This window comes from Arvicanthis niloticus, chromosome 12, assembly GCF_011762505.2.
Source record: "Arvicanthis niloticus isolate mArvNil1 chromosome 12, mArvNil1.pat.X, whole genome shotgun sequence".
Classification (NCBI taxonomy): domain Eukaryota; kingdom Metazoa; phylum Chordata; class Mammalia; order Rodentia; family Muridae; genus Arvicanthis; species Arvicanthis niloticus.
In genome coordinates, this window is record NC_047669.1 from 41,221,317 (window position 1) to 41,246,038 (window position 24,722).

At 38.2% G+C, this 24,722-nt stretch overlaps 1 protein-coding gene across 1 annotated transcript in view; it reads left to right on the plus strand.

The window, feature by feature from the left end:
* Abi3bp (ABI family member 3 binding protein) overlaps positions 1-24,722 on the plus strand; it is a 206,391-nt gene that overhangs the window by 110,348 nt on the left and 71,321 nt on the right. The window contains 13 exon segments of the mRNA XM_076943023.1: positions 1,804-1,852; positions 2,824-2,895; positions 3,358-3,450; positions 7,646-7,723; positions 10,264-10,338; positions 11,036-11,110; positions 12,035-12,106; positions 12,592-12,666; positions 18,622-18,684; positions 19,833-19,907; positions 20,443-20,462; positions 20,465-20,519; positions 21,363-21,437. Of these exon segments, the coding sequence (XP_076799138.1) occupies positions 1,804-1,852; positions 2,824-2,895; positions 3,358-3,450; positions 7,646-7,723; positions 10,264-10,338; positions 11,036-11,110; positions 12,035-12,106; positions 12,592-12,666; positions 18,622-18,684; positions 19,833-19,907; positions 20,443-20,462; positions 20,465-20,519; positions 21,363-21,437 (877 nt within the window).

The following is a 24,722-nucleotide window of genomic DNA, read 5'->3' on the forward strand; positions in this document are numbered from 1 at the left end:
TGTGGGGAAGCATAAAGTGGCAGGGACCCGTCTTCAGTGACAACTGTGTATAAGTGCCACAGTGATTAAGCCAGAAGGGATCTTCCTGCCAGTGTGAGCTCATAGCTGATACTCTTTTTCTTTGCTATAAAGGTTTGTTTCCCTTGTTCCTTCTATTCGTATGTTTTCCCTGTTCTTGCCTGAGAAAAATCCTGGCGACGTTATTTTTCAAACATTGCCCTGTCCACCAGTAGCAGTGGCATAAGTTGCAGCATGGAAGCATGTGACAAAGTGACATGAAGATGTCTTTCTCTGAATATAGCTATTGTAACATACTTGTGCCAGGAACTTGGCAAAAAAAAGGTATATGCATAAAAATTAATGTGAGCTTGTAATAACTACTGTTCAAATTGTGATGTATTTCCTTCTAGTCTGTTTTCTGTATGTATGTGTGTATGTATATATGTATGTATGTATGTATATGTGTACATATTATAAAATTTGGTTATAGTGTGAGTCTAAATTTATATCTACAGTCTTCTTATTTTTTTCAAGATATTAAATAAAAGCAAACCATTTGAACTATAGCTTATTGAATAAAACCCAATCTTTGGGTAATGAAGTTGTTTTCAATTATAGTAATAAATGTACTCACACACATCTGTACCAGATTGAGTACTTGTGCTGGGATAGTAAAGTAGGAATTACTGGGTCAATGAGTAGAGATTATCCTTTAAAAACAAATATCCAGTAATGGTAGTAGACTCTTTTACAATCCTTAAACATAATATAGGAAGAGAGATAGCCAAGAGTAAGGTTGGTGTTATGGCCCCTTTTTATCATGTCTTATACCATCCTGAAAAATAATAATATGTCATCATACCCTTTTACTCATAACTGTGAATGTCTATTTTACTAGTGTGCTGCATTCAGTGCACATTCAGAATAGGCATATCTGCACATGTTGTGTGGATTCTCTGTGTGCGAGTTAAACCAGGTTCCCCAAATCAGCCATTCTAACTCTTTCAACAACTCATCTCTAATCCTATTTGGACTTCCTGCCATTCTCATTACCACCTCTCTCCATACCTCTCTCAGCTGCCTCGCCTTTGGCCATGCGATTGTGTCTGGCAGTGAATCCACTTTAGAGTCTAAACCTATTCGTAGGGCACAGTGTGACATCAAAACATCCCAAGGGACTTGGAAGACAGTTTGGGCGAGGGAAAGACACATCATCCATATCATCCTTTGAGTCATGACCTTCATATTTAGAGTTCCCCATGTATAAATCAGGGCAGCGTGGCAGAATGATTAAGTTCAGGTTCAAGTTTAAGAACTATCTAGTTCCAAGTCAGTCTTCTTCTCTCTTGGGCAATAAATGGAGGTGCTGAAAGCTCATAGTGGTCATAGTATCTGCAGTATAAGCAGCACTAGTAGGCCACGCTCAAATAATTCAACTTGGTTGCTTTTAAAAGATAATATGCAGCCCAGCATCCTCTTGAGAGAAAGTGTGAAGAGGATGCTAGGTTGGGCCATATCTACAGATGAGCTCACTCTCTGTAGAGAACTTAGTCACTTTCTACTGCAATTTCTAAGTAAATGGGAGTTCTGGAGGCTTGCTTCTGTGCGGTTTTGGCTTTCTCTAGGGGAAACCAATGAGTTCAACCCAATGTAGACAAACATATGCGATAAATATCTATCCAGTGATTGTTAAGCCTTCGTCATAGGTGATTTCACCAAAGAAAGAACTCGTCTCAGAATTCTGTTTTTTTTTTTTTTTAATTAACACTGATGTAAAAGCTGACTTTTTTTTCCTTTTTCCAGCCAGCATATGTCCCAAGGAAGCTAATCCCAATAACAATCATCAAGCAAGGTAATTAGTCTGGTGTATTCAGGACCTATTGTAGTAGTCTGTTCAACTAATATAAATAATGTTGTGTCTGTTTTCTCAATTTTTCTAACAACGATGTTTGGAAAACATTTGAAGACATTAGTGTAAGTTAGTAAGTTTGCAGTTCATGTATAACTTTGTCTGTGGTACCAATATGAAAAACATTAAATAAATTGCACCATTCGGGCAACAAAGCAGTTGTATCACGTGTTATATTTAAAATACTAGTTAAACATATGGATCTTTACTTAGGATTAAGTTAGCATATTCGAAGAAAACAATTAGTAGACCATTTAGAATATTGAAAATGAAAACTCTGATTTAGCAGTCACTTAGGGAAAGTAAAGATGTCCACATTTTAAGAATTACAATGCTGTATTTCATTTCAGTGTCCAGTTGTTTTTGTTTTGACTTCCAGTTTTCAAATTATTAAAATGACTCCTTTATTTCTAGAAAAAAAAATGTCTCTTGGTAGAAGAGCTAAACCCTTAAAGTAATTCTTCCTTTTAAGAAAACACAATGTCCTAAGCATAAACTAAAAGCAGGGCCAGATACTGCTGGAATTACTGAAAGATTCTTTGATTTGAAGATACAAGTTTTCTGATTTCGTATTGTCTTGACATCGCAATATTTTATGCTACTTCTTATTTGCTCTGTGGAGAGGGCAGAATGCATAGAGAGTAGAGACAGAGAGAATTTTCCAGTATTTAGCATGGGATACTTCGTGCTAGAATGATAAGACAGTCTTTGTTACCAAAAGCAAGGATGGTAAGGTAAGAAGACATATCTAATTCTTCTATTGACTCTGTAGCCGACCCCACCCACTGAGTTGCTTCTCTTAATTGATGCATTGAAATTAAGAATATAGAAGGGATGGTAACTCTGCACCATCAGCTTTGTATTGGTTCCTGTGTTCATCTCTACCACATTGTTGTTTTTTTATATTTCACCAGTGATTCAGAATGTTACCCACAGGGCTTCAACCAAATCCCCAGACAAGACTCCTTTCGGAGGAACAATATTGGGTAAGTCCATCATAAAATGTGTATCTAGAATGGGTACTCTAGGCTATCTTCTGACAATATTATTCTAATGGGGGTTTTATACTATGAGCAAGTGTGCTAAATTAGTGTCCAGGCATTTCACTGTACTGTTTTAACTTCTTGGCTGTGTCCGTTCTAGGCTACCAACTGAGAGACACCACCTTTATCTTGGCATGATAAAAAGGGGTGTGGTGGAAATAGCCCATGGGAAAGTTTTGAGTCTGTGAATTTGAACCCAGGGGATTTCTGTTGATGAGTTCTAGATATTGGAAAACTCTAGATATTAAAAAAAAAAAAAAAAAAAAAAAAAAAAAGGTACAGTCAAGTTAAAGTTAACCAGGAAGGAAGTATCAACCTATAGGTTCTGCTTTATGATTCTCCATAGTTTGTTTTTGTGTAATATGTTTTCTTCCTCCTATTACATTTATATCTATTTCCTTACAGTTCATCTTATTATTCCGGGTCTTAATGATTCCACTGTAAAACTTCCCACATCCATAATGCTTGAGATTTCGGATGCTCTCAAGGCACAATTGGGTAAGCAAAGGCTTTTCAACGCACACTAGCATTGGATGATACTGTACTGTAACTATGTAAGGAATATTTCAGATGAGCCATTTGAGGGCAAAATAATGAGTATGGAGAGGAGAGTTGGGGGTCAGAAATATTATTATCAATCATTCTGTAAGGAACACTATTTTATACATATGCATATACATATGGAAGAGGAATAGACCCCAGGATCTGAAATGTACCTATTTGAATAGGCATACTTTTCAAGTAGAGAACTTTTCCTAAATTATACTCACCGAACTTTGTTATGAGCAGCCATCAGGTATTTTCAGTGGGAACTGACATAAAAGAAACATAAGAACAATTGTGTGCTGTACAATGATATCGCTGCCTTCTTCTAGAAAGAATTGGGTGCAATTTGTATGAGTAAGAAAACATTAGCAAAATCCCCTTTAATGAGGCACAGAGGATAATTCTGGTAGCCAGAGTCTGGTATCAGCTTGGGCTCAAAGTTGTTCCTCTGGCAGATCTGAATCTTAGATGATGGCCATTCAGACGGAAATGAGACAGAATAGTAGGATAGTTTGAAGGCTAATAATGTATTTTTTTTCTATTTTCATGTGTGTTAGATGGTATGTATGAGTTAATGTATGTGTGTTTGCATGTGTGGGCATATATGTATGCATGTTCATAGATATGCATAAGTATCTACACATGGAGACTGAGGGAGGTTGATGTTTAAATCATCCTGAGTTACCCTTCCAGAGTATTCACTGAAGCAGGGTTTTCCTAATCAAACATAAGCTTACTGTTCTGGTTAGTCTTGCCTGCCAACTTGTTCTGGGGATCCCATGTCTCTGCCTTCTGAGGGCAGAACAATAGATGGGCCACCATGCATGCCCACATGTCATTCAGTGAGTTTTGGGGATCTGAACTCTCTAGTCTTATGTGAACCGTCCTCTGGGATGTTTTTGGAACATGTTTTAAATGTTTCTCTTTTGAGAACTCCATTAACCCATTTTTACATAGATTGTTTTTTTAATGTTTAGGGGTTGGTTTTGTTGTTTTTTTTTTTAGTTCCTTGTATTATAGACACTAATTATAAGACGTATAGCTCAAAAATATTTTCTTACATTCTGCCTTTTCCTGATTTATTTAGTTACATTTGCTGTACAAAAGCTTCTCAGTTTCCTATTTGTTGGTTTTGTGTCTTGTGGTGTCCTATTTAAAATGTCCTTATCTATGGCTAGATGTTGAAGTTCTTCCTTCTTTATCTAGCAGTTTCAGAATGTCAGGTCTTATTTTGGTTTTACTTGGTGGTGATTATACATTTGTATGATTATACATTTGTATAGTTCAATACGGATATACAAAGTCTAATGAAGAGTTCAGGATAATTGGCATACTTACCACTTCAGACATATACAATGTCTTTGCATTGAGAGTATTAGAACTCCTCTCTAGCTGCTACTTTGAAATGTGACATTAACTGCTGCCAGTCACAATCATCCTATTGTGCTATAAAATGTTACCAAGTTATGGGGGACATTTATATATTTTAGAAGTTGAGTCTATATATAAATCATAACTTCCAGATGTTTTCTTTCAATCTGTAAGCAACTTTTCATTTTGTTAATTGATTGTTTTGCTGTGCAAAACTCCCTTTTTTCCTCCACAAAATTACATGGAAATAAACACTTTTTTATGTTACCAAGGGAGAAATAAACTTCCCAAAGTTAATTATCACTGCAATTCAGAAGAGTTGTATTTTTGGAGGGAGTAAATCCTAAAAATAATAACCCCATTTCAGCAGGGCCCATCATGGGACATCAAGAGATGCAATAGCTTTTGTTCTAAGAACACATGGTGTGAATAAATAAACAAGAGAAGTCAATATTACACACACTCATCTCCAAGGGACTTACAAAGGATTTGCTAAAGCTAAGACACCCCATGCCAAAAGTTAAGAGAAATAACAGTGTTGAAAATAACATTAAAGAAAAAAAATGGAGGAAAAAGAATTGCTGAGGTTTAGGCCATAGTAGGATAGTGTTTTATTATCTGTCAGAATAGCAAATCTGTATAATGTAGACAAATGCTCATGGTTGCAAAGTGATGCTAGAACTCTCCCATCTAAATATATTTCCCATCTCTCAACTACTCAGATATCTGGTATGCCATATTTGTAAGTACCATATGCCTTTACAAGTAATTAGCATTGTATGAAGAGTACAAATACATCTTGAGAAGATGGCTTGCCATGTTTTCCAATTTGTGATTGAATTTGAGGTTAATGGTGATGTCAATTAAAGGCAGCTATTGAATCTAAGAACTGGAAACAATCCAGTTTCTGGTCCCTGACTGAGGGTCTAAGATCTTTAGGAAGGGGAGACTACAAGGGACACTCACAAGCGCGCGCGCGCACACACACACACACACACACACACACACACAGAGAGAGAGAGAGAGAGAGAGAGAGAGAGAGAGAGAGAGAGAGAAACAAAACAGAGAGAGAGGCAGGGACAGAGAGACAGAATGACATTGGGACAGAGACATGAACAGATAGAGAGCTAGATGGACAGAGAGATAGATATGGAGAAACAGAGACACAGACAGAGAGAGAAATGGTTCAAAAGTTAGGTTTCCTGGACTGGTAGAGGTTACCAAAATCAAGACCATAGGATATTATTAAGGGTGAAAAAGGTAACAAAACTTCCCTAATGGAGTTAGGCATACTGGATGGGACCTTACATTACCTTTGAGGAGTTCATCTTCCTGTGGTGTGCATTGAAAAGAAGTGGAGCAGAACTCTTGAGAAGCTTGTGAGCCAAATGATTCTTCACTTGATAACAATCAGAATGGTTTAAAGCTGTCACTCTGAAACAGGTCCAGAAGGAAAATCTTGGTAAATATTAGGGAAAAAATTATAAAATAAAAGGCTAAAATGAAAGTCATTACAGACAGACTTCTTACTCTTTTTGTCCTTGTAACGAGATTAGAATAATGTTGTTGACTATTTTCGTGATGTACTCATGCTATGTAGACACTACCTTGAGAGCAATGGGCCAGCACACTGCACCTGTCCACAGAAATGTATACACCCAAAATCGATGTGTGTCTGCTGTCTAATTGCTTTCATGTCTGTAAGTAGTAAACAGATTTGTGTCCACATTAAATTCAGAGGAGGAAATAAATAGACGCTGCAAGAGTAGTGCCAGCCATAGGTGGCTACAAAATTTCCATTCTCAAAAAGCTTTGAGAACACAAAGTAGATCAGTTTCTAGCTGGGAAGGAGTGTGTCCTAGGGAAGGCTGGAGAGATTTCAGATTGAAAACTGAGAATTTTTTTTTCTACTGGGAGTACAATTCTGATTTAGAATTTCTTTAAGAAAACCAAGGATTAGAAGAAAGGTTTCCCAAAAGTTACATAAAAAGGAAGAAAAATTCTACTTTACACCAAAAAAATCCCAGAAAATAAATGAGAAGATATGTGTTAGCATGCATCTCAAATGAAACCCACTTACTCTCATTGTGGTTTTGCCACACATTTTTCCATAAAGCTTAATTTCCTATGTCTCTTATTTGTGGGTTTCAAATTTTTAAGAGTTATAACCTGTTACATTTTTTAACCATCTGTAATAATGGAAAATCCCTATTGATGTTCTTTTAAAAAATTAGCTGTCCTTGAATAAAAATAAAGGGACATTTGCAGGTCCAACTATGCCTTGCAGAAACTTTAAGTTGGGTGATGGGATTTATTCAAGTATTCTATTGTGAGCCTGTCATTCCTGTACCTATTAAGGTCTTAAAGAAATTTTAGGGTTAATAGGGAAGAACTTTGAAGTCTGTGTTCTGTTCATACTAGCCCTTGGGACAGTAGAGTGGACTGGCTGCAGGAAGAGGTGTGTATAAATAAATTTTTGTTGTTGTTGAGGAAACCATGGGCTCAGTGGTTAAAAGCACTTATTACCTCTTATTGCCACTGGTTCGATTTCTAGCACCCACATCATGGCTCACAACCAGCTGGACCTCCAGTCCCTTTTCTGACCTTAGTGGGCACCGGGCACACACATGGTACACATACATACATGCAGGCAAAAGGCTCATACATATAAAATACTCAAATAAGTGTAATAAATTTTGTAGTTGATTATGTTTGCAATAAGGTAATGTCGGATACTGTACTATGAGGAAATACATTGATTCTTTTTTTTTTCCAGCTAAGAATGAAACATTGGCTTTACCAACAGAATCTAAAACACCAGAGGTTGAAAAAGTGGCAGGGCAGCCAGTAACAGGTAAGGAGATACTAGTGAGAAAGGATGCAACATTGTTTCGAATAGTGAATGAGCTATAATCCCGCTATTGAGAAATGTTAGGGTCCACACCAGCCCCACGTTGGGGCGGCCAAAATAATGTTGGGGTCCGCACTAGCCCCAAGTTGGGACGGCCAAAAACGTCGCAGCCCAGGCAAAATGTTGAGGCCCGGCCGACCCACGTTTGGGCGGCCACTGCATCCCGGGCCAAGCTGCCGCTCCGTCTGCAGGTCTGGGTTCAGCAAGAGTGAGGGTGAGGGCAGACTTGAAGAATGGAGACCAGACAGGGTGTGATTCAATCCCGTTTATTCTTCAGTCTCTCTTCCTCTAAGTGTCTCCTTCTCTGTCTCCTCTGTCTGCTGTGTCTGATTCTGTCTGGAGCCAAGTGTCTTCTACCTAATGTCTGATGTGTCTGATTCTCTGATCTCAGTCTGATTCTGATCTGTTCTGTCTCTGCCTTTTATATGTCTCACTTCTAAGCCACACCTTTAATCATGCCCTTAAGTCTTGTCTCTAACTCTTATCTCTATACTTCTAAGTCATACTCTTAAGTCACATACCTTTAATCTCACACACCTTTAATCTCACGAACCTTTAATCTCAAGGTATCTAAACCAAGATTATCAGAGTGTGCTCAGCTGTTGTAGGCTATTGTAATCCAAGTCACATGTCAGGGTATATGGTTCAAGATGGCTGCAAAGCTGATAGCCGCTTTCTGCTAAAAGTCGGCCCCCAACAGAGAAAAGATGTAACATTGTTTCAAATAGTAAACTATAAACCTTTTTTTTTCCAAAAAAGCAAAGAATTAAAAAATAAATTAATTTTGACCATAAAACAATAGGAGATTCTAGGACTTTTTTTTCCCCCTTGGGAAAAAGAGCAAATGAAAATGGAGCAATGGTTGTGTACACAATAAGTAGCAGGGGAGGTCTGATTTTGACAATGACTGAAGATGCCCTCAGAGCTGAGGGGGTTTACACTAAGGGTGATGCAGTGCTCCATGGCCTTTCCTCTTGTACAAATACTACAGACCATTTTTCATTGCCTGGTTAGTTTCACAAGTGATCAACATAACAAAGTGTCGTATAACCCTCATAAATCCATGATGATTGAAATGAAAATGAATTGAAATCATTTAGAAAAAAAATGTCCCTGCACATTAATAGCCCTAATATACAGAATGTATATAGTCTGGCTCAAGAAAACAAAATAGAAACAAAACCTTCAAACGTGAGGGAAACCGTGTCCCCATAGTTTATCATTGTTACTACCAAACATTCAGTGTCTGCTCTCTAAATAAATCTACCCAGCCTAATTCTCTGGGAGACATTAGTCTCAGAAGTACTGACTTTTGACCAGAGGAATGTCACCTTATCCAGGATTTCATGAAACAGACGATGGCCAAGTATTTACTGAAGCTCACCATCACTTAAAGAACTTTCATTAAAAGTGATCTTTTTCATTCATACAATCTCTAAAACGTGAGGTATTTGTGGTGCTCCACTTGTATTAAATTTGGGGGCTTGTGTTTGGTAAAGAGAGGATAAGATTGGCGCAGTAACAAAATAACTTGAAGAAGCAGATTGAACCAGAATGTATCTCAACAGAGTATTACCTTACCATAAGAAATGGGCCTTTATAATATGAGGCGGAAATTGTTTGGGCCACCAGCAGAATCTGCTTGTGTAATATTCGAAGCTGATTTTATATATAGCTTTGGTGTGATCCATTAATACAGAGAAAGTACAGGCATGACCAGCGGTTAAATGAGTCTGTTTCTGTGTCAAACGTTCTGCCCAGCCTTCCAAGTTACACTTTCTTCTCTTGGCACGATGTCTGATGAGAGTCTTCAGATTTCCCAACTTTCTGCCAAGTTCTCCCCAGAACTTTCCACTTCAGAAATACTTGGGCAATCCCCAGAGCTTATTATTCAGTATTGTTTAGTATGTGTCCTTGCTGCAAAATTCTAGGGTTTTTAGAATGTTAAAATCTCAGTGTTCATGGGTATTATTTCTCCATATCTTCTACCCACAGTCTTCATTACCTTTAATGGAGCAGCTCAAAAAAAAAAAACCCATTCTTGGGCTGAACATTTGAACACTGACCACAATTCAGCCTGGGCCTACGCTCTGCTGGTTATTTGTGGGGTTTAGAGAAAATCTAGTAACATGATAGTTGTTTTATTTAACATTGGATCTCTTTTTTTTCCTATTTATTTATTCACTTAAATTACTATAAGCCTGTTTATTATAGGCACCACACTAAGCTGTGGAGATAAAGAAAGGGAAGACAAAACATTCAGATTGCTGTGAAAAAATGGCCTCATGGGGAGGAGTTGGGTGAACCCAGCCTGGAAAGGGTGGATCAGGGAGGAGAGGCAGCCAGGACCTGGGATAAGTAGGTAAAGTCACCCTAGGAAGTTCAAAAGATATGTGGGCTGTCAACAGGTGTGCCGTGGCTGGGTGGCTTCTTTAGTTTATCATCTCTTAGCTCATAAAGTTATTTTATGATTTACTTTTCAGTGACTCCGGAAACAGTTTCAAGAAGTACTAAGCCCACCCCGTCTAGTGCTTTAGACATGGCAGAGACAGCACTGGGTAATACTAAAAACTGCATCCATCCCCCTCCCCCAACAACAGACCAGCAATAGTGACAAACCCCAGCGCTCACAGGTTTAACCCTGCTTTATCCTGCTACGCCCCTTCTCCCTCCCCTTTTCTTATTTTCTTTTTCTGGGAATTAACATTCACGTTTCTTGGACAAGTTCTACTAAAGAGTTAGCACTGTACCTTGATCCTGGTGACCAACCGGACAGGCAGGTATGGATGCTGCCCTCTAACTGCATGGCCCTTTTGACCCCCGTCTTGTGGATTGGGTGGACAGGAATACAACATTTCAGCCTCTAATGCTGCTGGAAATCTTGACTCTCTCTGGGATTTCTGCCCAGATCAGCTATGGGAAATCTCATGCCAACTAAATTTGGGAAGAATCACTGAGAGACACACTATTTAATGAGAATTTCAGTTGCTCGTGGTAACTGCTGTTTCTATCTTCTGTTTTACCCCCAAAGAATCTATCTTTGCTTTTTCTTATTTGTTCTCTTCCCTTGAAGCAAAAGAATGGCATGTGTTTGGCTGTGCGAGTATGAAGCTAACCTAAAAGACACTGCTCAGTTAACAGCTATATGACTTTTCCAGGGAGAGGCAGCTCTTTCTATGAAAGTCATGGACTGCTCACTACACGCTAGTCTGTTATAAAGCATCACATTGCTAACCGTGTCCTTCTTTATTGTAGTCCTCAGTGAGAAGACGCCAGAAACAGCGCGCTCTGTTCTAATACCTGAGTTTGAATTGCCCTTGAGCACTTTAGGTAAAAGTCATCAAACAGTGCAGCATCAATGGACGCTCCTTTGGACATTTTATGCATGACTAATTAAAATCCTTGGAGGCAACTGTATTGAAATAAATGTTCCCACAAGAGGGACAAATAATACGGAACAATGAATTCTCAACACCCAAATCTTAAATGTGATTTTTAAACATTTGTAATTTAGGGCCTTAAAGAGGCTTTTCCTATGACAATGCCGCAGGTAGTTTTTCTTGGTAGTGGTGACATTATTTTATTTTATTATTTTGTTTCACTCAGAATCCTATGAGACTGAACAATTTGGTATCTTATCTTTTTTTCAGTGTTTTTAATTCACTTCTAGAATTACCTTTACAGATAAGACATACTAGATATTTCTATGGATTCCTTAGGATTCTTAGAATTTCTTTATGAATGAAGTATTAAAACGAAGGAAAATATACGTAGGTGCCTTATGATTTGTAAAGCTCTCCCACAGATGCTTTCTAGTTCAATGTGTTTGGAACTTTGTTTGGATTAAACTGAATTATACCTAAGAATACATAAATGACTGTATTTTCAGAACTTACAGAAAACTAGTAAATGTAGATGAAAAAAGGCCTGAACGCCTCATTCAATGGCCTGATTGTAAAATACCAAAAACTGATGGCATGGTGGGCCATCCTATAATAACTGAACATGAAAAACACGGACAAGGAGTATCCTGAATTCTAAGACAGCCTAGGCTACATGATGTCTCAGAAAAGCAGTTATCATTCACTGAAACAGAAGTAGAAACTACTGCTGGGTATTTGCTTGAACTATGGATGATGGTTTTTGTTTTTTGTTTTTTTTTTTTTTATCTTGTATTTGTTGTTTCAGTAACTTTGAAACATTTAAAAACCTTTTTTTGTTTTTATGCCCTAACTATCCTATGTTTTATTCTAGTTCCAAAAGGGTTCCCAGAGTTTCCAGAGGCAAAAACAGCCTTCCCATCAGAGAAACCTAGGGGTTCCTTGGGTAAATTGAATTGCTTTTTTTTTTTTTTTTTTTTTTTTGCTTTGAATGTGCATGGTGCGCTGAGGTATAGCTCAGTGACAGGTTGCTGACCTGCCATGTATGGGGGCCTGGTCTTGGTCACAAGCGTCACATAAAGCAGGTGCTGATCAGTTCTGTAGAACACAGGTACAGAGTCCTGTCTCTGTGAGGCTAAATGCACTGATGCTCTTAACTCAGGGAAATCAGTAGTCGGTTGGTTGAAGAGGAAAATAAAAATGTTATTCGATTAGGTTTCGTACAGCATCATCAAAGGTCATGCCTGTTACCTCTGCATAATCTAGCTGGTTGTTGGCTGTCTGGATGGGTGCACATTGACTTCTATGTACGAAGTGACTCTCAACTGGATCCATATGAGCTTTGCATTTCAGTTTTTCCCACCCACTTACCTATTCCAGCAGTCTGTCTGTCATGATACATTCAGTACCTTCTGATTCTCTTTAATATAGCTTCAAGTGAAGAGCCATGGGTGGCACCTGGATCTAAAGCATCTGAAGATTCCAGAGTTGTACAGCCTCAAACTGGTAACTGAATTCTTTTTAAAAAAAAAAATATATAATAACATCTGGCTTTAATTACATAGGTTCCATTATTAGTCACCAATCTATTTAATGGCAAATAGTGATACGTTTCTCTTCTTTCTACTAACGTGCAAGCATGCATCTTTCTATGCACTGATTTAAATATTCCATGGACCCATCCCAATTTATGTTAAGCTTTAAATTAAAATTTAAAATTAGGTTATTCGTCATCTCAAGAAGTTTTACATTCAGGAGTTGACATATTTGTATTCTTCAGTGGTGGATATATTTGTACTTTCATTCACGTGAACCTTTCTTACTTTTAATTTGGAGTATATTTGTGCATATAGTAAGCTGCATCCTCGGTGGTTTTAATAGATAGCATTAATGTCAAATTGATTGAGTAGCTTCCCTTGTCTGATTATTACAAACATGAAGAACACAGACTCAGAAACAGAGGATCTCTTAGATGTTAGGAAAGGTTTGTTTTCCTGTCTCAAATGAAATGATCAGCAGAAGAGTCCGGGAAGTAACTCTTTGTCTCTCTTGGTTGAATACATTCAGAAAGCAAGAGGCCCTGTGAGTGAGAATCTTCACACCTTGTAACTAGACTGCAAGATGATCCAGATGGCAATAAGGCTGTGCCTGGAGCAGAGCACAAGCGAGCGTAGGGAGGAGGAAGCTAGTTGTGGTTTTACTTGTATCCTATGTGAATACAGAATAATTTTGACTTTTGTCTTGATCTATTTTCATGGCCTAACAGGCTCGTCTAACATTAATGTCCTTGGAGATTGCTGACATTCAGCATGGGAAAGCCATGGGCCAACTCCTGGATGGCCGATGCTGCTTGATTAGTCACTAAATGAGAAATAGTGTTTCCTTTTGTAAAATTTATTTTGCTTTGTAGCTTACTGGAAACTTTACTACTTTTAATTCTGCATCAAAACTGCAGAGTGAGTGTTCTCATAAGGACTTCTACAGCACTTTTTGATATATAAAGGACAACTGTGAATTCTAGCTTGCTTGGTTATGGAACCTCTTGAGTTATTTTGATAGTTTCTGGCAATGAAGGAACAGGATATTTGAGGTTTGGAACATTGCAAGAAATATGAGATACACAGTCACTTAATACATTCTCCCCCATTCTCAGTCTGTGTGCCCTAATCTCTCACTAGTTCTGTATGTTGTGATTTTATTATGTGGACTTTGCATTTTGTACAGCCTTCTGTAAAGTATGCTAACTAGGGTTGATTGAGCTTGATTTCCTTGGCAAATCTAATTTTCCATAAAGTATATAAAGGAAATCATAAAAATGTGCTCTATAATAGCATACCAGGATGTAAAATTACTTATAAATTCTGTGTTTAAAGGAAACTGGCCAAATCTTTGAAATACTTAAGCACTTGTGACAGTTACTCAGGCACAGGATTAATTCTGTTTTTCTAGTGATACAGTAGAGTTAGACTTAGGTTCTATTAGACAGTGGCCAGTCTGCTATAATTCCAGTGTTATAGTAGGAAGAATTTTAGAACTAGACTTTCTGCCATCTGATGGGCAGTACACTTTTATCCTTGTGATCCACATGCTGATGGGTCTTTTCCCCTTAGAATTGCATAATTTCTACATTAATATTCCTCTATGAAACTCAAGGGCCTATGGAGCTAATGTCACTCACATTTCTGAAGGCCTTCAGCATGGTTAGTCCTTTTTACAGTAGGGTGATACATGAGGGACTTACCCCCAGGATAGGCAGACAACCAATAGCTAGGCTCACCAACTTCTTTTGCAATCCCTCCACTCAATGACTCCCACTGAAGAGTAAAACAATACTGTGCAGCACGCTTTGGAATTTTGGGAACAGAGTTTCACAACAGAGAATCACAAGTTCTTCTCTGTCCCATCAGTGTGACCTGAATTACTAAGTGTTCCTTAAGGACTTGTGCAGATTTAATAAAATGATATCCTGGTCAAGTTTCTGTGTTTCTATGGGCAACAGAGCTGGAAAGTCTCCCAACTCCCGTTGACAGCTCGTGTGTGATGTCTAACATCCTAACACGGTACAGGAGATACAGGTGATGGATAGGAAGCTCCTGTTTCCGGCTTGATAGTACTAGTGTTAAGCCTCGTTAATTTATTTTAACATTCTGTAAAAGGACTTTCATTTAGTACCACAAAGTTTCAGAATCAAAAGAAGGAAATGGTCACAATCCCAGAATGATTCAATGCGTTTGATTTCAGCATTAGAAAATCCTTCTGTCTGTCCTTTCCCAAAGCGTTCAAACCATTGAATCGCACCCCCTTCAATATATCGAGAGGTATCGCAAAAATGTCTTAACTTTAGTTAAATCATTTCTTCGTAAGTCACGTGCCATCTTTTAGAGACTTGCTCTGACAGGTCAGGATGGAGGACAGTCAGTCGTGATCTCTTTATTACACTCCCACTTTGGAGCTTTCTTTAAGAGGTCAGCCTTTGCCATTTTCAGTGTTGGATTTGTACATACTTTGTAGAATTATAGAAACTTGTGTCACGTAGCTAGGCTCTGTGAACTCAATAGCTCGGCTAGCACGAGGAGGAGTGTATTAGCTGGATCATTCATATCCTGGGTGATTTGCCTAGAGTTGTTGAAAGGAGATAAACTCTGTTACTTGGACCTTACTGCATTGTGGTGAGGCGCTGATTAGCCCAGAGCTGACTCATCCATCCAGACTCAACCCTGGAGAGGATGGAAAGTAGGAACAAGTTGTGGTGTTGATGCTTCAAGGACAGGAAGGTGGATTGAAGCATAGCAGATGGCTTACAGGCTCACTGTGGCCTCTTAAGAGATTTATGGGCTCAATCTTTCACTTCATTTCACAAACTCCAAAATCAAGCAGAGAGGTGCTATAATTTCCCACTAACCAAAGAACGTATTATGTATTCAAACAGAGCAGAGAATCTGTGTTGCTTTCCTAGTGGTGTGCTGCTATGTTGTTCCTTCATGGTTTCTTCCTATGGCTGTAGGAATTCTGTTTCCATGGTGACGCATAACAATGGCAAGTCTGATAGTAGATATTTAAGTGCACACATTTCTGTATCATTAAATAGTTAAAAGGCATGTTTATCTTCCATTCCCACATCTAAGCCAGAATGTCATTACTCTTTTGAAGACCTTAACACATCTTCCAAACTAATTTGTGTGCTAAAATAGGAATTTTGCACGTTAATTCTTCTGTTGGTCTACATTTACCAGGATCTAGAGTACATAAACCTTGTAAAACAAAGTAACTATGACAGAATCTCTCTCTAATAAGGTCTTTTATCCATGAAATTATGTTTGAAAAGGAAAATCTCTCACATGGCTACTGATAGTTAAGAAATCCAAGCAAAATAAAAGCCATTATTCCATATTTGGAATGCTTTGTGTACTACCCATGACTCCATCGGGGTATTTTTATGTTGGTATTTGCAATTATTTAGTTTTTCAAAGTAAAACTATATAGCAAAAAAAAAAAAAAACCATAATTACCAAATGGTCTTATGAGTATAAATACTTCTGGAAACTCTGAAAGTAAAATTTTGTGCAATTATGACTCATTATTTTGCTTGTTGTAGCTTTGAATTGTACTACCCATTTCAGCTTTCAAATTTGATTTCTCTTTCAACTCTGGTCTCACGGAGGCTTTGTGAATTAAATATCAAAGCCATTGCCTAGTTTCAAATAATCAGCGTTTTATCCAGTAAAGTAAAGGCATGGTGGCATGCAGACTGTCTGAAAAACAGTAGCACTCACCTCAAACTCTTGGGACTCTTCATCAACTTCATACCTAGAATAGTTTGTTAGAAACAGGCCAGAATATTTAGTGAAAACCAATCAGGCAGGCATAAATGCAAAGTTTTGTAAAGAACATTTAGATGCCAAAGTTTTTATAAGGAAACCCAGAACTCACGGTGATATTAAGAGCATTTTCCAGAGAATTTCATTTTAACTCTGCCTTCTTCTCTGACATCTGTAACGTCAAAAGATTTTGATTTGATATGGCAAGTTGAGGTGGTTGCTTTTCAAAGCTATCTAAGTGGCATAAGACTTCTTGTATGTAGGAAGTAGGTTACTTTTTTTTTTCTTCTTTTTCTTTACCACTCAACTCTCAAAAAGTATAGACATAGAAATACAGGAGCAACTATACTGACAAGTATGATATTTGAATCCCAAGTATGTTCAAGAAAAAGACTTGAAAGTAAGAGATTCCTAACAAATGGAAATATACAGGCATGAACCATGATTACTAAAGGACAACAAATTGTTCTATTTCCAGTGATGCCCCTAGTAATGGCTTACAGAAGTTGTCAGCCTGGCTTGGAACCTCAAAGTGTAAATATAAGAAGTAGGGATAATTAATAAATACCCATTGGAATAAAAATACAGACTGCAGAAAAATTGATCTAATCTAACATACTCAACAAAAAAGAGATTTAGGACTTGCCATAAATGCAGCCATGGCATTTTCCAGAGGCATGAATATAAAGTCAAGATATTAATTTGCAATTTCACAAGGTGAGAGGAAGATATAAAAGTTGATGACATTTCCTAACATTTAGAAGGGGACAGAGCTGATGTCACTAGAAGCTTGACTTGAGCCTTAAAGCAGGGCAAGGATTTGAAACTGACAGTATTTTTGGTTTTTAAAAGATTAGTCATTTCTGTCTTTTAAAATCACAACTAGATTAACTTTACATTAAAATGTTAGGTTCTAATGAAATAAGATTCTCACAGCATGTGCCTATTTTCACACAGGATGTTCTATTTCTGAGGACTTTGTAGGTTTGCCTTCACAAGTGACATGCTTCTCCTGTGTCCTCTTATGGAATCGCATGAGCTGTTCTCTTCTTTGAGACTCTGTCTCACTGTCTAATACCATCTTACAGCTCCAATTAGCATGAGTTCTATGTCATTAAGTTGCCATTGGGTCCAGTGAATAAATCCTCCTCCATGTTATTAATTCTTTTATGAGCCAATTTGAATTCTCAAAATAAGCAGTGCCTATCTCCAGTTTCTGCTTTCTCTGTCTCTTATTTCCACAGTGACAGTTATTTGTGCATCAAGAGATTTCCAGTACCGGTTTTACTCACAAGTTCTTTTATGTGAAGATGAAATTTATCCCTATATTAAAATAGTTACATCTAAATGCGTCCCATTTTCTTCCTTTTATACAGAATATAAACATCTGCCTTCAAGTCTACTCGTCTTGTAGAAGGGATCATGACTCAATGGAGGGACATAGAAAGCTGCCTCTAAGTAAAACCAAGAGAGGTGGTGCCAAGTGTGCCCTGGTCTTAGTCCCATTGTCCTTAGCACTGATATTTTACCCTTAGCTTAGGGTGAAAATGCACTAAGTCAACAATCCCTCTATGTGAACACAATTATTGTTACCACTATAAACCTCAACTTTATTGTGTAGAAAATGGAAAAACTGGTGGCAATGCCTGTCTCACCTCTATCTCAGGGATGGTAACAAGAGTACAGAGGTTAATGCATAAGACAATGTGAACTTTGCTCCTTAGGTACCGTACCAGAGACTTTTGCTGAGCAGAAAGATTAAGCAATGGATTCTACAAATAGTGCCTTCTATTTCAATGTGCCTTCTCTTTCCTTCTATAGAAGCCTCTCCTCTAGCTGCCACATGACTATTAGATTCGTGTTTATGCTTGCTGAAGCTCTTTGATTTAGAGCTGGCATCATTTCATTATAAACAAATGACAAAATTTTCACAGCATTTCAGGGCCAGGGCCATGGCATGGTAAATTGCTGCAGCTAAGACAGTAGTGGTGACTGTCGGCTCAGTCAGTAGTGAGGAGGCCTGCAGCTCCAGAATTTAGTACCTATGTAAAACTGTGCCTTAGCCACCACTAAAATCTGTCGGATAATCATGCATAATATAGCAAAATTAACATGTCTTTTGTTTTACCTTTCTATTTTTAAGCAACTTACGATGTTATCTCAAGCTCGACAACTTCAGATGAGACAGAAATAGAGCCTCACCCAGGTATACCCAACCTTTCAACGATGCCTTTGGATCCCAGGTCTTCTTATACCTAGTCGTTGCTCTTTAATTTGTGTAGGATGAAGAAGCGTGCTCCACAGAGTTCCATAGCAAGTAGTAGCTATCTCCATTTGTGTCAGGGAGATACTTCCCGTCCATATTTCCCATTGGGGATTACTCATTATTTTTATCAGTAAACAAACTGTCACACAGGGGAAGAGGACACATAGATGAGGCCACCACCTGGGGAATGTAATGAAATCTTACTCTTCTTACTCTTACTCTTCTTACTCTTACTCTTCTAAAATACTCTTCTAAAAATACTTTGCATTCCTAGAGAGTATTCTGTAGGGCAGTAATTCTCAAATGGGAATGGTTTAGAATCCCTCCTCTGCACAGGGGCATTTGGCATTGCATAGAGACACATCTGTTCTTAACTACTGGGGGAGGTGCATCTACATCTAGAATACAGAGACTTGGGATACACTGCTGTGTACACAGCAGCCTCTCACAACTAAGCTTTCTTGGGCACTAACTGTTGTACTGCTGAGCCGAGATGCCCCATGCTAGGATGGGAGCATCACTTGTTTGTTACAGGTCAGTTGTACTTAAGTTTTACATTCACTTACTGACCCATCTACAGTGGGTTGAGCTCAGTCCAGCAGCTTCTTTTAGCAAATGTGTATCAACTAAGCCAGTCCTGGAGAACTCAGTGTGAGACTGGGATCTGTCAAACATAGACAGGCACCTAGCATTTGTTTTACGTATAGTCTTATCTCAACATTATTTGTATGGAGAGCAAAGATAAATAATTTTATACAGTAGAAAATTAAAAAGTAATAAAAATGAGTCCTCATAGTAGGTTCCATTAGCAGATATGAAACAAGGGAAGAAACTAGAAAAAGGCAACTGAAAATAAGTTGAATGGCATAGCTGTTTTATTATGGATTCTGATATTTCAGTGGTGTGTGTTTTGCAGAGTGAGGCCATCTTCAGTTCCTATTGAATCGATGGCTTAAAGCATTGGCTAGCAATTCCTCAAGTGTCCTTGATATTTTCCTTTTATGGGGCACGAATTTTTACTCAGGAGTTTGTATTTTATCCCCAGAAACTCCTTTTCCCTTTATAAATGTTGACATTTATTCCAACAGCAACAAGTGATCCTATTCTGGACTCTGTCCCACCTAAAACTTCTAGAACTGCTGAACAGCCAAGGGCAACACTGGGTAATGTTTTTAACAGAAAAATTGTGCTTTGTTTTCCATTAAAAGTTCCATAACCCATATGGATGCTTTTCTTCCAAAATGACCATTCAATCCCATTTCATCTAACCATTTACCTCTTTTCTGTTTCTGAACATAGATGAATGATATATTTTTATACAGGCATCTTTTATATTTCATTTTATATCTGACACTTTCATACTAAATGAACTACAAAAAAACCAAATTTCCAATTTTTAAGTTGAAATAAAACCCTTCAGAAACTGCATGAGCATCTTTGTCATCTGCAACATCTCTTGTTCTGTGCTTGTGGCTTGCATCCCCTCATTTTCATGGACCATGTTTGCTTGTTCTGAGCAATTAGCATTCTAGCTTTTCCCTGCTTTACATCACAGTGTCATCCACCAGCTGAGGACAACATGCATCTTTTCCCATCCTTCTAGCATGCAAATTATTCCACCTGAAAGCATGTTGAAAGTCCTAAAATACCACATTTTAACTGAGATTGCTTGGTGGGGTGGGGTTTTTATGTTTCCAGCTCCAAGTGAAGCATCATTTTGAATCCCAAAATGCCAGAAATCTTCACCAGTCCTGAAGTGCAACCTACAACAGCTGGTAACCTGATATCATTTGTGTAGTTGTATGCTTTGAAAGGACAGGTAAACTGACAGCCAAGAACCAGTGACATTTGCCTTTGATGTTACAACGAATAATCATTTCCTTTCTTCTTTACCATGGGATTCTTCAAGGACTTGAGTTATCATAGTTAATCTTATGACAAACCTCAAGGGATTTGTACAATTCTGATGACTAATATTTTGAAAAGTAGTTTCCTGATCGCTTTCAACCTTGTTGACCATAAAAGTATAGCAGAAGCAAGTGATAATTGTTTTAAGTATATTTCTTTCTGTTGAGCACAGTAGTAGCATTCAACCCATGGTAGTTCAGAAAGAACCAAGTGCCTGTTATCCTGGATATGCTAAAATAGACATGTGAGAGAGCTTGTGTCATATTAAGAAAATTAAGTAATGGAGTCCATTAGTGTCTGGTAAAGGTACTAATAAACTGCAAGATAAAGATATTCTGAACATTCTTCCCCATTCCATAAATTCAAAATATCATATAAATTATATAAATATTATATAACATAAATTCATAATTTATGTTATAATCTAAAAAGCCTCTAGGGTGCTCAGTTACCAGCACCTTTATTTGAGTAGTATTTTTCTTCAAGTAGAAATTTAAGCTCTCCTTTATAGAAATATAATTTTTTTTAGGCCCAGGGAAACATATTGAATATGTACTCTGTAGAAAGCACAGCATGGGCATCTAGGAATACAAGGAGAACTATGTAGTCCTTCTTGCATTCAGTGGGGTTGTGTATTTATGTTTGTGGGCACAATGTGGCTGACCTTTGGGAAGTGTCACTTAACAAAGCTGTATTAACTCTTCTTGCAGCTCCCCAGCAAACTACATCTATCCCTTCCACACCCAAACGACAGTCAACACCCAAACCACCAAGAGTCAAACCTGGTAAATAATGTCTCTTTAACTTTTCAAAGTACTTACATCCAATAGATCACGCTTGTCTCCTTAGAGTTAAAAGAAAATTATATTTCTTTGTAGGACAGTTTCCTTTACAGAATTTGATAATAACTAACAGTAATATAAAAAGAGAAAACAGGGGTCTCCAATAAATGTTTCCAGATTTGGAGATAGGCTGGGGAAACAGGTCCTGCCCACAGCTCACAGTATGAAATAACTACTCCACTCTGGATACACATTGCATTGACGCATCTCTCAATTTTGCTCCAGGGCAGTGGGTTCTCAACGTGTAGGTCATGACTCCTTTAAGGGTCAAATGACCCCTTCACAGGGACTGCCTAAAACCATCAGAAAACACAGATATTATATTGTGATTCATAACAGTAGCAAATTACAGTTACAAAGTAGCAAGGACAATAATTTTGTGGTTGGGGATCAGCACAACATAAAGGGTCATAACTTTAGGAAGGTTTGAGAAACACTGCCCTAAAGTGTGCTGATGTAGAAAGGATGTTATTCTGCTCTTCAAGTTTCTTTTAACCCCAAGAGTAATAATAATGAAAATGAAACATAAGATATAAAACTTCAGCCTGTAGAAGCTCTGAGAGTGTGTTGCAGCCGTGAGCCTTAAACTATTTGTAGGATTTCAGGTGGAAGAAAGAGGAAGGCAAAAACATCTACAGCAACCCAAGGAAGTTCAGGTAATTTATCAACTGGGGGCTGATGGTTTTCATTGCCAATAATATGCCCAGGTGCTTGCTCAGCAAGCTGAGTTACTCCTCCTTACTTTGTAATGTAAATATTTTTTTCCAACCTATATGTGTTGTGATGATTCAGAAATTCTTTCCTTCAAGTTTTGTTCGGTGCATACTTTACGGCTGACTACTAGACATGGCAGGGTTTTTGAAAGGTCACTCTGTTCTTGAAGGAGGTTTACTATCTCTACGTTGTTAATTTTTCCTTCCCGTCACCAGGAAGAACGGACAAGTCCAAGGACAAATGCTCCGAAATTTCTAAACGTCCTGATGCTACTCAGTGCCTGTATCTGTTCTTTCTTCCCAACTACGGAGAATGCAGCACCCTGGCTCTTTTGTAAGCCGTCAGAGGCTGTTTGTTCTCATTGCTTGCTTGGGAGATGCTAAGTATCTCACAGACTGCATGGGTTCTATGGCTATTTTGACCGTGAATAGCTGCTCTTGAGTTAGCAAATCTGAGCTCAGATTCAGATGTTGTCTATAGCAGTACTTGGTAGGTGCTGCTACTGTTCTTTGCAGGATGGCACACACGGTTCTTGAGGCTTTGGGGGGAAACATCTTCAAGCTCAACTTAGGAGTTCTCTGAAAAGGTGACGTTTAACTTGTTTTCTTTGTGTTTTTGGATCATAGGATTATGCCTATCAGTCAATTACTAACATCAAAACATACCCCCATGTTCTAGTAAATATGAAATAAAAATGAAAGATAATGAAGCATAGATTAAAACCAGTCTTTGAGTAGTTACCAGAAAGCAGCAACACGATTCCATAAGTGATTCTCTGTACCTGGAGTATGAAATTCTTTTAATGGAATAGTTCCAGAATCTTCCAAGATGACAAATGCATTCTACTTAGTCTAAGTATTAGATTATCTCTTGTGGTTTTATATACCAACATAGGAATCTTTTGATTATTTTGTTTATATTTTTTAACTCAGTAAAATACAACTGATTTCTCTGAAACTTGAAATATTCTCTCCATCTAGAACTGATACCGTACGTGATAGTTTCTCTGATCCTCAGCTGTAGCATCTAAAAAACAATGCTGACAGATGATTTATGCAACTCTGGGCTCGAGAAGTTCCAGTTTATAAGTTAGCAATATGATGCAGTTATATTGTTTTTCCATGGAAAGTGCGGAAAACCCAACAGATGACCTCAGCACAACCAGGGCCCTTTGGCATTATCATAGTGTTGCTCGGAACTTTTGTGGCAGATATTATGTTCATGACCATCACACGGAGAACCCAGAAATATAGCCTTGGGGACTGAGTGGGGGTCCCTTGTCTGTATAACAGCATACATTCCAGCACCATAGTTGACGGGAATTCTGCATAACAGCCTTTCAGCTAGCAAGGCAGGGATGGGTCCCATCTTCTAAGAACCCTGTTTGTTTGGAGATCCTCTGGTTGCAGGACCAGAAAGAGCTGTTTCGTGTAACACGCGCCAAGCCTTCTTAGTTGAGGGTGATTTTTGCGTTATCCGGTTTACTTCTAAGGGGATTTTATGCTGTTTTCTAAAGTCAAAAAGGCTCTTTGGGTAGAAGCACCTATTTAAGGATGGTTGGAACATATTGAATAATCCAATAGCCACTTTTTACAGTTACTCTGGAACTTAGCCAACAGTCTTGCATATCAAATTAATAAAATTAGATGCGGAAAGCTTTGGTGTTCTTGTGTCATTGTCATATAAATTTTAAACCTTTAGCTCTCAGGAGAATGTGTTCTTGATTCTGTGTGTAAAGGATTCTCAATCTTGGATTTCCACCATTGGCGTGTTATACAGCAGTTATTAAAGCAAGAGGTTTTCTGCTGAAGTGGTCATGATTTATTTCATGATGGTGTTAAGGTAACAAAAGCAACTGCTAACAAAAACGAATTTGTGTGGCTGGTCTCCAGATGTAGGTGGCAGGCTGAAGGAAATAGGAACGGAGTTCCACTTCTAGGTCACCAACATTTTCTGGCAGGGGGAGGGTTGCTAAATGGCCACTTTTACAGGGAATCACATATCAGAATCCTGCCTATCAGATATATGCACATGATGATTCATAAAAAGTAGCAACATTACAGTTATAAAGTAGCAATGGAAATAATTTATGGTTGCAGTCACCACAACATGAGGTAACTGTATTAAAGGGCCCAGCATTAGGAAGGTCGAGGACACTGAACTAAGGCCCGGACAATGAGTGTCATGTGAGTGACCTGGCTAAGGCTGACAAACGTAGATCCCAGTGTATAAAAAATCAAGTGTCCTAGAAGTTAAATAAACTTTGTCAGTTGAAGTGGGCAGGAATTAATGTACATGAGGTTTAGAAATAATTCTAGGTTTGAAATGAGAAATGACTATTTAGGCTGCTGAGGCTGTGGCTACAGTGCGCTCATAAAAGGCCTTCTCTACAGTCCTCAACAGCATGGCCCCAATTGAAACAAAAGTCCTTGGGTTTAAAACGGCTTTTATTGTATGATGGATGATGGTTGAATCTGGATGTAGCCTCTCCCCCCCCACCCCCAAAACTCAGGG